Source organism: Peromyscus maniculatus, chromosome 10 (genome assembly GCF_049852395.1).
Source record: "Peromyscus maniculatus bairdii isolate BWxNUB_F1_BW_parent chromosome 10, HU_Pman_BW_mat_3.1, whole genome shotgun sequence".
Lineage (NCBI taxonomy): Eukaryota > Metazoa > Chordata > Mammalia > Rodentia > Cricetidae > Peromyscus > Peromyscus maniculatus.
Genome location: NC_134861.1, coordinates 61,840,854 through 61,854,460, shown reverse-complemented (window position 1 = coordinate 61,854,460; position 13,607 = coordinate 61,840,854). Strand labels below are relative to the sequence as shown.

Here is a 13,607-nt window from a genome sequence, read left to right as displayed (position 1 = left end):
TTCTTTCTTCGGTGTCTTAAAATTTCACAGTAGAGGTCTTTCACTCCTTAGTTGTTTTTTTTTTTTTTTTTTTTTTTTTTTTTTTTTTTTTTTTTTTTTTGGTTTTTCGAGACAAGGTTTCTCTGTGTAGCTTTGCGCCTTTCCTGGAACTCGCTTTGGAGACCAGGCTGGCCTCGAACTCACAGAGATCCGCCTGCCTCTGCCTCCCGAGTGCTGGGATTAAAGGCGTGCGCCACCACCGCCCGGCTAGTTGTTTTTTTTAAGCTATTGTGAATGGGATTGTTTCTAATTTCTTTCTTAATGTTTGTCATAGGAAATCTACCTATCTTTGTGTATTTATTTTGTATCCTGTAACTTCGCCAAAAGTATTCAGCGCTAAGAGTTTTCTAGTGGAGTCTTTATGGTCTCATGTATAGAATCATATCCTCTGAAAATACAGATAATTTGACTTCCTATTTTCCTACTTATATTGCTTTTCTTTCATTCTTTTGTCTTACTGCTGTAGCTAAGACTTTGAATACTATATTGAACAGGAATGGAGAGAATAAAAACCTTGTCTTAGTCCTAATTTTAGTGTAACTGCTTCAAATACAAAACATCATTTCAGTGTTCCTATATTTGGAGGGAATGGATTTTGTTTCCCAATATATGATCTATTTTAGAGAAAGTTCAATGGGCTTCTGAGATGAATGTATGTTTTGTAGTATTGGGATGGAATGCTCTGAAGATGTCTATTAGGTCCCCTTGACCTATAACATCATTTTAATCCACCCTTTATTTTATTTTTTTCTGGGTGATCTAATGATGAGAACAGGGTATTAAAGTCACCTACTATTACTTTGTGCTATGAGCTGCAGGAATGTAGTAGGAATTCAGCTGTGTATTGTAAAGCTATACCTGGAAGAATCACAGAATTCTTCCAGAGGAAAAGTCAAATCTCAAGGAGTATTTAGTGTTACTCGGCTTTTAATGTATCAGCTGTTTCCTGCTATGAATTCCATGTGCATACTCATAGCTGCCCCAACAACTTCTAAACAGCGTGGATGGATCCTTCCTTCAGCATGTACATTTAAGGTACTTGAATACAGTCACATAGGCAAGGTTTCCCATCTCCAAGGTCTCTGCTCCTCTTTAGCATTTGAATTAGATGTCTGCCTTCTGCAATTCTCCTTACAAGCATTCAAAATCAGGGACAGCTCCAAACAAAGCATCCAGGGACAAGTGATAGGTAGGATAGCTGGACAGACCACCCACTAGGCACCTGAATTAAAGCAAACAACCTTACTGAGACATTGGACATTAGGTACATAGCTTTGTTTCTTGTGCAAAGTAAGCTCAGACCCTCCTTTACAACCTTAGCAGTATCTCTAGAACTTCCCTTTCGACATTTAACTTAGAGCAAAAGGACTTTTTGCAAACCAGGTACATCAGGCGGTGACACAGCTGCCTAGACATCCCCGCCCTGCCAGAAAACACCAGAGCCAAGTTACTGAGACAGTTAAAAACCCTAAAGAAATACAAGCAGTTTTAGTTTACTCATGATTTACACTAACATTATAGACTCCTAACGTTTTTACCCAACCACTTCTAGGAATGTAGTTTGAGCACATCAGTATGAGATGATCTTTGGTTGGCATCTGTTTTGTCAGATATTACAATAGTGGAGCTTGTTTTCTAGTCCCATTTGTTTTTTTTTCTAGTCCCATTTGTTTTTTTTTCACCCTAAGAGAGTGATTATATTTGATACGAGGTGTACGTTTTGGAGGGAGCAAAGAAAAATGTCCTATTTTAATCAAATTTTTAATCTTTGTCTTTTTAAATAGGAACCTAGACCATTAATATTCAGCTTTTTGTTGTTAATGTTGTGTTGTTTTGTTTAAGACAGGGTCTCACTACATAGCCCTGGCTGTCCTAGAACTTACTATATGGACCAGGCTAGCCTTCAATTCAGAGATCTGCCTGCCTCTGCCTCCCAAGTACTAGATTAAAGGCGTGTGCGACCACCACCGGGCTCAATATCCTTTCTTTGTTCAGTATAAACAATATTTTAACTATGGCACAGGGTGCTTCTTTTCTGGTCCTATCTATCTGGTATTTGGGGTGCCTCTTTGATCTGGCTGGGATTTCCCCATGTATGTATGTGTGGTCTGTATCATTGTGTGTTTGTATGTGTGTGGGTATATGTGTGTGGATTTGGAGCCCGGAGATTGGTATCAGGTGTTTTCCTTAATCTTTCTGTTAGTATTCTGACCCACCCCTTAGGGACCCACCGAGCATCCTGATGTCATCTTACATTAAAGCCCCCTTTAAAAGGAACCCCACCACCACCACCCCACCCCCCGTGTGCCAGAAGTAGCACGCACCTCTCTCTCTCTCTCTCTCTCTCTCTCTCTCTCTCTCTCTCTCTCTCTCTCTCTCCCTCTCTCTCCCTCTCCTTTCTCCTCTCCTCCCCGCAAACCCCCAAATAAACTCTTTTCCCCGTGGACCTGTGCCTGGGGTGTGAGTAGCTTTCCATCCTGCCATGCCACCTACCACCGTGCCGGCATGGCATGTCTCACCCACTGCAAGGCACCTTGGTCCAAACCCGCCAAAGCCTCCCGAATGCTGTATCCTAACATCTTCCCCACTTTATTTTCTAGGTCTGGGTATTTTATTCCTGTGGATGCTGGAGATCTAAACATTGACCCTTAGGCTTGCACAGTCAACTCTTTATCCACTGAGCCATCTCCCCAGCCTGGGACATTTTTCTTGATTTTACTGAAAATATTCTCTAAGTCTTTCTTTGGCATGAGATTTTTCTTCTTCTGTGTCCATAATTATTAGATTTCATTTTTTCATAGTATCCTAAATATCTTTCATGTTTCATTCATTCTTTTTAAAAATGTATCATTGGCCTCAGCTGTATGATCTAAATACTCTCCCTTGTCTTCCAGCCCTGATCTTCTGTCCTCCACATGATTCACTCCATCGATGAGGCTTTCCACTCACCTTTTTATTTGACTCCCCCCCCCCACCTCTCTCAAGGGTTTCTCTGTGTAGTCCTGGCTGTCTTGTAACTCACTCTGTAGAACAGACTGGTCTTGAACTCAAGAGATCTGCCAGCCTCTGCTTCCTGAGTGCTGGGGTTAAAGGGATGTGCCACCACTGCCCAGCAATCTCTTTATTTTCATATCTTGAAAGTAATTATCTACTTCATTAAGTTGTTTTTGTTCTCTTGGAATTCATTCAAGAGTTTGTGTCCAAAAAATTATTTGAATATGATGATAATCATTGATTTGTATATTTGTCTGGACTTTTATCTAAGTCACTCTTACAGGGGGTTACTATGGAATTGGTAATTTTTGTTTGTTTGTTTGTTTTTCGAGACAGGGATTCTCTGTGTAGCTTTGTGCCTTTCCTGGATCTCACTCTGTAGCCCAGGCTGGCCTTGAACTCACAAAGAACTCACCTGGCTCTGCGCCCCCCCCCCCCAAGTGCTGGGATTAAAGGCATGCACCAACACCGCCCGGCTGGAATTGGTAATTTTTAAAGGAGGTGTGTGGTCTCGGTTTCTCATGTTTCTTGTGGTTTTGTACTGGGGCTTGCCCACCTGAAGTTAGAATGTTGGTTAATGGGGCAGACAGAATTTGTTCTTATTTCAAGTCACTCTGGTTTTGTTTTTTGTTTTTTTGTTTTGTTTTTCATGCAGTGGGGGTATTTGTAGAGCTCTTAGGAGACTAGTTGCAGAAGGGTTGAGACGATGTCTTCCCTTGTTAAACTGGTGTTCAGAGCACTGAGATCTATCCCAAGTTCTCCCCTAACAGCTGAGTATCGTCTGAAAGTGGTGCCCGTGCAGCAGTAAAGCCATTATGAAACAGAGCAGTGGTTGACCTCAAAGCAATCTCTCCTTTGAACCAACTGCTTTAGGGAGTAAAGGGATACTGACCGTACTGTGTGTACTGAGTTATTATGGATGTGAGTGGAAAGAGAGAGAAGAAAGCATGGTGAGACCAGTGATCAGTACTAGGTTGCTAGTCATGAAGTAGAGGAAGGTAATGTACATCAGTGGGGAAATGGTAGTTAAAAAAGCTGGAGGTATGGGAGTTTTTGTTAAAGGCAGACTGGAGAGAGAAGACTACAGATATGCACTCAGGCAACATAAACAGTCACATCTAGCCGAAGCACTGTTTGGAGGTTGAGCATCTTCCCAGATGTCTTGGGCTCCCTGCTGGGGTGTTGAGGGCATTCCTGGGGCACTAGTCAGTGGGGGCCCCTTCCGTTAGATCTCTAGTGACAGAGCTCCAGCAGCTTTCCTGGGCAAGGCCCCTGAGGCTGGCCCTACAGGGTCTATGGCAGCTACACAGTGGTTATAGTAGCATCTACTGATCTGATGTGCGAGAAGTTCATGGGGAGCCATAAGCAGGTAGATTATAGAGACAAGAGAAGCTGCTGTCAGTCTGATAAAATGCCGGTCCCTCAATTACCCTGTGATCAGCCACTTACCCCAATGTGGCTGCTAAGCCACTATCGGCCCCAGTTCCCAACATTCCTGAACATTTCCTTGGGGCCTGGAGATAGTCCTTCTGCTTGAAAACGTAAGACCAGACCCTATACAGATAAGCTGTTTCAGATTCTCCACTAGAAAGGTTAAAGCGGTTCCAAGAAACGCCAGAAAAAAAACACAAGAGGAAAAACTCATTTTTAAGAATCGTGTAAGGGATATTTTGCCAAAGGACACATTCTGAGTAATGATGGGCAAAGAGAAAATTGGGGAAAATAAGAAAAGCACGTCTGAGCAAATGTGAGTTACCTGCATAGCTTAATAGTCACAAATCATTTAATACATGTCGTCGCCACTTAGAGTGAGAAAAACGTCACGGCAGCTGTTTAACACTGATCTCTGCTTTCTTAACTCAGCAAGACTGTTGTTCCCACTTCCTATATACGACTTGGAAAGTCCCTCTAGGCACGAAGCCAAGACTATTTAAGGCTCAACTCACTTGTTTTTGTCCTCTCGGGATCAAATTTTTATGCTGGCACAGCAGCCAGAACATTTACCTCGTTTCCTTTTCACATTTTCTAAGTCTGATCCACCACATTCTATTTTGACCACATAATTCATTTTCAAATGTATTACTCTAGCTGGACAGGGGTGGGGGGTGAAGGGTGGGTGCACACCTGTAATCTCAACATCTGAGTGGTGGAGGCAAAGCAGTCATGAGTTCAAGACCAGCCTCAGCTACACAGCAAGTCCAAGGCCAGCCGAGGCTACATGAGATCTTGTCTCAGTGATAAACAAACCTCACTCCACTTGCCCTATGGTACAGGGCATGGTAAAGTAAGAATTATAGGCAGGGAATCCAATGAAGAGTCTATTCATAGTGTATGGGTTTGGACGGCTATAGTGAAAATGGGAATAAATGAGCAGATTCGGCATATGTTTTGAACTTGGAGTCACAGGATTGGGTTCATTAGGCATCACAGAGTGTAACAGGGGGGAGGAGAGATGAGTTAAATATTTAGGTAGATGATAGTGCCTTAATTATAATATGGAAGACCTGAAGCTGAACAGTTTGGAAATCCTCTGGTAAGAATTTAGAATTAGGTTACAGAGCTAATCTGTTCGTCTAAGAAAAGAAAGTAGCCATGAGACTGTACCATAAACACTCAGGCACTAGGGTGCAACAATCGGGCTTTCCCATGTGGAGAAGACAGAGCTGCAAAGAGGGAGAGACCGAGACAGAAAGGCAGAGGAGTGATATAAAGGGTGAGGTTTAAAGAAGCCAAGCTCGGGCTGGAGAGACGGCTCGGAGGTTAAGAGCACTGGCTGCTCTTCCAGAGGTCCTGAGTTCAATTCCCAGCAACCACATGGTGGCTCCCAACCATCTGTAGTTAGATCTGGTGCCCTCTTCTGATCTGCAGGCATACATGCAGGTAGAACATTTTGTATACATAATAAATAAATCTTGAAGAAGAAGAAGAAGAAGAAGAAGAAGAAGAAGAAGAAGAAGAAGAAGAAGAAGAAGAAGAAGAAGAAGAAAAGCCAAGCTCCTTCCACCCCTCCATCCTAACTCCACTTCTTCCCAGGTGAGAACTCCCTCTCTGGGAACACTGGCTGTTCTTGCTCAAGCTGAGGACAGCTTCTGGAGAGTGAGGACCCTTAATTAAAGTACTTCGGTTCTGCTGGGCATGGTAGCACTTGGTGACTGAGGTATGAGGATCACTTGAGCTTAGGAGTTTGAAACCAACTTCAGCAACACAACAACAATGGTATTCAAAAAAATACCATTGAGTATCTTCTTTAGAGATTTTTTTTTTTTTTTTTTTTTTTTTTTTTTTTTTTTTTTTTTTTGGTTTTTCGAGACAGGGTTTCTCTGTGTAGCTTTGCGCCTGTCCTGGAACTCACTTGGTAGCCCAGGCTGGCCTCAAACTCACAGAGATCCTCCTGGTTCTGTCTCCCGAGTGCTGGGATTAAAGGCGTGCGCCACCACTGCCCGGCTGAGATTTCATTTTTAAAATTTTTAATTATTTGTATGTGTGTTTGAGAAGGAGGCATTTGTGGACATGAGGGCAGTGCTGGCAGAGGTCAGAAGATAACATCAGGTCCCCTGGAGCTGGTTACAGGTAATGAGCCATCCAAGTGGGTGCTAGGAACCCAACTCAGGTCCTCTGCAAGAGCAGTATGTGCTCTTAACACTGGGCCATCTCTCCAGCCCCGTATATCTTTCTATATCTATATCTATATCTATATCTATATCTATATCTATATCTATATCTATATCTATATCTATATCTATATCTATATCTATATCTATATCTATATCTATATCTATATCTATATCTATATATTTCTCTGAATCACTCTGCTGTTCTCTACAATTCAACTATTAAATACGGCATTCCTTACATAGAATATTGTGAATATGAGTATAATGTGACTGACTAATTTTGGATAAGGTTTGCATTTTATGACAGTTTTAAAAAGCAGGGTCTCACTGTGTAGCTCATGTTGGCCTGACTCACACAATCCTTCTGTCTCAGTCTCCCAAGATTACAGGCATGTACCACCAGACCCGGTTTCATATAAACCTGGGGTGGGGTGGGGTGGGCTATGTGGGTAGCAATGCAGCCATATCTGTGTTATGGTCCAAAGGAGGATGCTGTGTATTATAAGGAAAAGAAAATATCCAGGGATCAGGAGTCCTTCATTAAGCAGTAAAACCTTCTGATTTCTCTAGGCTTCTAAAGCAGGCTCTTCCTAGCTCTGTCACCAATCTATCGATGATGAAACCACGCACTGGCCCTTCTTGGAGTGCTGTGGCTTTTCTGGCTAACTCAGCTAACCTGAGCTCCTATTAGCCAGACTGAGACTAAGTTATGATGGCCGAGAAAATGTGTGCGTACTTGCGTGCGTGCGTGCGTGCATGCGTGCCTGTGTGCGTGTGCGTGTGTGTGTGTGTGTGTGTGTGTGTGTGTGTCTGTGTGTGTGTGTGTCTGTGTGTGTCTGCAGAAGCCTATAGAACCCCAGCACTTAGGAGATGGTGGCAAGGGGTCAGACGATCGAAGTCATTCTCAGCCACAGAAGCAGTTCCGAGTCATGCTGGGGTACAAAGCCCTAGTTGTTAATGCACCCCTCACACGGCTCTACCTCCCAACACTGCTACATGAGAATTAAGATCTCAACATCTGAACTCTGGGGCCAGCATCAAAACACAACACACAGTAGCGTTAACACCCAGGACATACTTACCACGTGTCCAGTTCTAACTCCACTGTTAATCTGTTATCCTTTCTGGCCACCCTTCCAGATGAGTACTTACTTATGATCCACATGGCAGTCTCTTGTTCATCTTTAGGATGAAGAGGAAACTAGAACACATCAGCTTGTTCTTAACTAGACAGACTTCTTTTAGTTTGGCAGAAAAGTGAAATTTTGTATAGTGTTGGAATTTTCTCCTTTGTTATAAGTTAGATTTTTTGTAAAGACATCAATTAAAGAAACAAGTTAGTTGTTTCAAATTAAGTTTAGCTTATGCATATACTAAAACTATTAGAAATTTGTAATGATTTCCCACGTTTATACACTGGATTATACAATTCAACATCTTAAAACAATTTGCTCTAAAGTTAGTTATTCAAACTATTCAAGACTGTTTGTAAAGGAACTCAAGGTACTTTGATATCTTTTCATAAATATTTGAGATACAGGTATCTATAAATTATACTACGTAAATTTTGTAAATAAAAATGCTAATGTTGGTTTTGTATGAATGTCCTTTTTACCTGTAGTTACCTGTTAAGAAGGCTCTCTACTTCTTGAACTTCTGATATGGACTCTTCATTATCGGGAAGGACACGGGGTTGAAATTTTCTATCTTGGAAATCGTACAGCATCACAATAATAAGACTGCTCAACTGATCTGGCTACCGAGGGGAAACACACATGAAGAGGACTAAAGAAACAATATCCAAAGGCTTGAGACATAACTCAGGAGTAGATGCTTGCCTAGCCTGAAGGAAGCCTTGGGTTTGATCCCCTGAGGGTAAGAGTGAATGTGGATAATAGTAATGCTTTGCATTCCATTACTTTTTATAACAGAACAAGAACATGATTACATAGTATGGTTAGATTTAGAAATAAAGATGATTTTTTTGCGGGGAGGGTTCCAAGACATGGTTTCTCTGTGCAGTCCTGGAACTCACTCTGTAGACTGGACTCACCTGCCGCTGCCTCCTGAGTGCTAGCATTAAAGGCATGTGCCACCGCCGCCCGGCTAAGAGAAGGTCTTCAAAGGGGGGAAAATCTAGTTTGAGAAGAAAAGCTTCCCCAAAAAGACAACTTGGGGTATATGAGTCAAAATAACAGGGCCAGGGTCAAAATGCAAGTATTAGAAGTAGGAAAGAACATATATTTTAAAGAGGTCTCAACACTAGGTAAACTATTATTTAGATCTGAGGGAATTTTCATACTTTCTAAAAGGTAATAATGAGTCAGACTAATTCTTTTTTTTTGTTTTGTTTTGTTTTTTTGTTTTTTTTTTCAAGACAGGGTTTCTCTGTGTAGCTTTGCGCCTTTCCTGGAACTCACTCTGTAGCCCAGGCTGGCCTCCAACTCACAGAGATCCGCCTGCCTCTGCCTCCCACCAAGTGCGTGCGCCACCACCACTAGCAAGGCAGACTAATTCTAAAAGTTGTTTACTTACTATTTTGGTACTTGGGAAGATATAGCTGTCTATTAATATAGTTTCCAAAATATCTTGATCTGCAAGACAAGGGAAAAGTCTATTACCCAAAATATCAAATCTTAAAATAAAGGCCTTTGAATTAAATACACTTGAAATAATGTTGTAAAATTACTTTCACATCTAAAATGAACTTCAACTCCTCATAAAGACATAAATTACAGCAGCAAGTGAGCTATTTATAATCGTCATGAATCCCAGGCTCATATAGTTCAGGCTTTACAGAGACTCACAGTTAAAGCATCACCAACGTAGTCATAAAGGAATTTTGACTTTTAACTTAGGACCTGTGAAAGTCGTTGAAGAAGACATAACTAATAACATTAAACAGCAGGCCTGGAGAGATGACTCCGCAGTTAAGAGCACTGGCTGCCCTTCCAGAGGTTCCCAACACTCAGACAGTGACTCACATTTGGCTCTGGAATTCCATTTCCAGGGGAATCTGGTACTCTTCTGGCCTCCGATGGCACTGTGTGTACACGGCACACAGTCATGTATGCAGGCAAGACAACCATGTACATTAAAAAAATGAAAAATGTTCAACAGCCTTGCTCTTCTCAGCTTTAAGTATTGCTGATATGCTGTATTAGTTGTTAAGTAGAGTTAATATTTTGTTCTGGATTTTCTATGTTTATAAGCGAGGTACTTTCTTTTAACATCCGTGTGGTGTTAATTATTGGGGTTATTGCTAGCCTTAGGAACCAGAAGTGTTTTATCTTCCTCTATTCTTTTACATGACTTTTATTAGACATAATTTTAACTTAAGTATCTGGTAAAACTTCCTAGTGAAGACACAGATGAAATATTTAACCTAAGATCCAAATGACAGGAATTACCATGTAAGGATCTTAATAAGGACAGCAGTCCAAACAGAGAACAGAATAATTACTGCACAGGTGCTAAGTAGAAACAGTTTAACATATTTTCAACCCTCCCCTGGATTCATGAGTATTTTTGATAGACTTAAACTATGAACATCATGTATATTTTAGTTAGGCAAACAGGAAGCAAGGCCTAGTCTTGATTCATTCAACATTCATAAAAAACCTATTATTTATAATGTAGACACTGAATTTCAATCTTTGTTTGGGAAATTAGAAAATCAAAGAAGACTAATTTTGAAGTGGAGACTATAATTTTCATAGGAAATCTTTTAGGAAACATTATACATATTTAAGCCACCAGCTTTGTATACAAAATAACACTCTCATTTCATTTATAAGTAAAATTTCTAGAATTTCCATAACCATGAAGGACTTCTAACATGAAAGACGTGTGTAGGCTATAAAGCTCTGACCACTGGAGTCGCTATAAATCCCAGGGGTAGAATGAAGGAAAGCAGAACGTGGTTTCGCCAGCATTACACCTGTTCTCCAGGACTCTTGCCAAAGCAATCACCTCTGCCTGCCTTTGGTGGTGCGCAGAAGACATTAACTTTATGTATCTAAAGTTATACGACATTCTTACTTTGAAATATCAGTTTAAACAATAGCTATACTTTATTCAATGTATTCTATGTTTTGGGCAAGAAAAGGAAACTTGACAAAATTATTTTAGTCTTTTGAGAACAATTAGAACAGCCACTAACAAACGCAAAATAACCATACAGTCAAAATAAAACAATGCGGGGCCATAGAAAACTAGAGTTACGGATAGGTGGTGTTACTCTCCCAGCCAGACAATGTATTTCTCTTTTTACTCCCCTTGCTGTCTTTTTAGGCATACCATCTAATTTCTCCTTGAGCTTCCTCCATTTTCTTTCATTTGTAATGAGAATATCCTTCCTGTTTCTATCAAATGAAATTAGGTGCTTTGTGGGAAAAAAAAACAAACTAAACAAGTAAGAAGTGCTGTTACTGTCACTGAAGAGAATTGTCTCGACTCGTGGGTGATAGCTGAAGCGGTTACTGGGGTTCTAGCTCATCCTCCTAACAAATCACAACACAATCAACAAGTACCTGACAGCCTTTAGAAGACAAACCCCACATTAGGAAGAAAGACCCAGCCCTTGAGTGGCTTAGGAGGTTGGTTGCCTTTAAACGCTTGAAATAACTCGCCTGGTCCAAACTGTCTTTGTTTACCTTGGACCTCTGTGCCACACCATATTATCTTGACCTTTACAGAAGTCAGAGTTGAGTAACCGGTCAGTCAACCACAGCTGAAGAATGCACTCCTTTAAGAACAAATCTTAATCCAAACTCGACACAGCCAGGGCAGAGTGAGCTCCCCTCATTAGCAATGTCTCCTTCCCACAGTCAGACACCAAGCTCTGTCGTGAGATTTCCTCGGGAAAGGACAATGTGCCCTTGGTATCTGGTCTCTCCTGGACTCTGCCCTATGCGTGCATACTGCTTGCTAACTTAATACCTATTCTTTTGTTGTACTAAACCATACATATAAAATATTTGCTGGGTTCTACAAACCCTTTTAGGGAATTATTGAAGAGTGGTCTTGAAAACCCTTAGCTATAATTACTAAGTCACAAAAGCTAGAACTGAATGTATGTTAAGCATTTATTGGGTTATTCATTGGCAGATTACAAAAGTCCAAAAAGTCCAGGTTAATGACATGGTCTATTTGTGGGAGTGAAATTCATCAACTACTATATACACTTAGAGAAGTTGGAGAAACACAATTTGGAAAAAAGATTAACAATTTCAGGAGTTTCTCTTCCTCAAGCTTTTTAAAACATTTATTTGTTGTTCATACATTTTTCAAGAGATTGTTTCACAGGCTTTTCTTATTTATTTATTTATTTATTTATTTATTTATTTATTTATTTATTTATTTATTTATTTATTTGGCTTTTTTAGAGAGGGTATGGGTATGTAATGTAGACTTGCTTTGAACTTAAGGCAATCCTCCTGCCTCTGCCTCCTGAGTGCTGGGATAATAGATATATCCAATTCCCACTCCTTCTTTAAAAAAAAAAATCTATATTCCTTTGAAGTATGTAGATATTCTTCTTAAAATTAACTACTCAAACTCTATTTTGACAAAGGTCAAGCTTCTCTTAATTTCTATTTTAGAAAAACAGACTTTATTAATAACTATCTTGTTTCATCAAAAATTGACCTGAGGAGCTGGGTGTAGTGATGTATGACTTAAATCCCAGCCCTCTCAGAGGCAAGAGGATCTCTGTGAATTTGAGGAGAGTGGATTACTTTAGGATTAATTTGACAAAGAGGATCTAATTGTGGTCTTCATTTGAAGAAGTATCACACTGAGCTATAAGGGGAGTCAGAGAAATAGACTCCCTTGAAAGAGCTTGCACATAAAACATATCATATCTATTATTGTTTAGTTATAGCTTTACTATAGTATAGTTATTGTTTAAATTGGTATCTCAATGTAAGGATGTCATATTAATTTCAGATACTACTCAAAGTTAATGCATTCTGAATAATATCAAAGACAGCACACAAGTGATTGTCTTTGGCAAGAGTCATAAAAAAAAATTGAAATCTACTTTCTAAACTGTGACTCTTGGAACCTAAAATGTTAAAGCAGAGTGTGAGTGTACACAGTATCACATGAAAACATTTGTAGAACACAGATAATACAGAAGATAAAATAAAATGCATAAGAACTCTCAGAATTTTTAAAGCAAAGTATTAGGCATTTTTCTTGGGAAACTCACTATACTGGAATTCTGTTTGTTCATTTGTTTGTTTTTAATATGGTGCTAGAGGGATCAAACCCAGAGCCTATCATATAGACTAGGCCACATGGCAAGACCCTAAAAAATAAATAATAAGCAAGTTTGTAAAGGCTCAGGACAACAATTATCTGAGTAAGATTATCTGGGTCAGTAAGAAATATCAAACAGTCACAAGGCCCTTTCAGAAAACAGAATACAGTACTGGGCAGAAGACACTATAATCTACTACACATCTCCATGTTACTGGTACAAAAACAATCGTGTAATTGATGATTTACTTTTATGTAGAAAAATTCAAGCTTTTATTATTGGTTTCCAAAGATGAGGTTCAACATTCTATTAGGAAAACTGCCTACAATTGGATTAACATTAAATATCAATTAATTAACATAGCTCATCAAGCTGCATTTCACTGTTCCAGGAGAAAATGCAAAGTTGTACAACTGACTCTTGGTGCAAAATGCAGAATCGTAATGAGGGGAAAGTGTGGGAGACAAAAACAGAATCTAAAAGAAAAAAATCAGGCTGGGCAGTGGTGGCGCACGCCTTTAATTCCAGCATACAGGAGACAGAGGCAGGTGTAGCTCTCTGAGTTCAAAGCTAGCCTGGTCTACAGAGTGAGTTCTAGGACAGCCAGGGCAACATAGAGAAACCCCGTCTCAAAAACAAACTACAAACAAACAAAAAACCCACAAAAATCATGAGCACAAGAAAACAAACGAATT

At 40.0% G+C, this 13,607-nt stretch overlaps 1 protein-coding gene across 13 annotated transcripts in view; it reads right to left on the bottom strand.

Annotated features, from left to right (window-relative positions):
• The window catches only part of Nsun7 (NOP2/Sun RNA methyltransferase family member 7), a 54,493-nt gene that overhangs the window by 38,156 nt on the left and 2,730 nt on the right, over positions 1-13,607 (bottom strand). For all 13 annotated transcript variants that reach the window (XM_076546387.1, XM_015993460.3, XM_076546388.1 and 10 more), the window contains exons 3-4: positions 9,183-9,241; positions 8,273-8,403 (exon numbers count right to left, since the gene is read on the bottom strand). In XM_076546387.1, the coding sequence (XP_076402502.1) occupies positions 8,273-8,403; positions 9,183-9,241 (190 nt within the window). The remainder of the gene's footprint in view (positions 1-8,272; positions 8,404-9,182; positions 9,242-13,607) is intronic.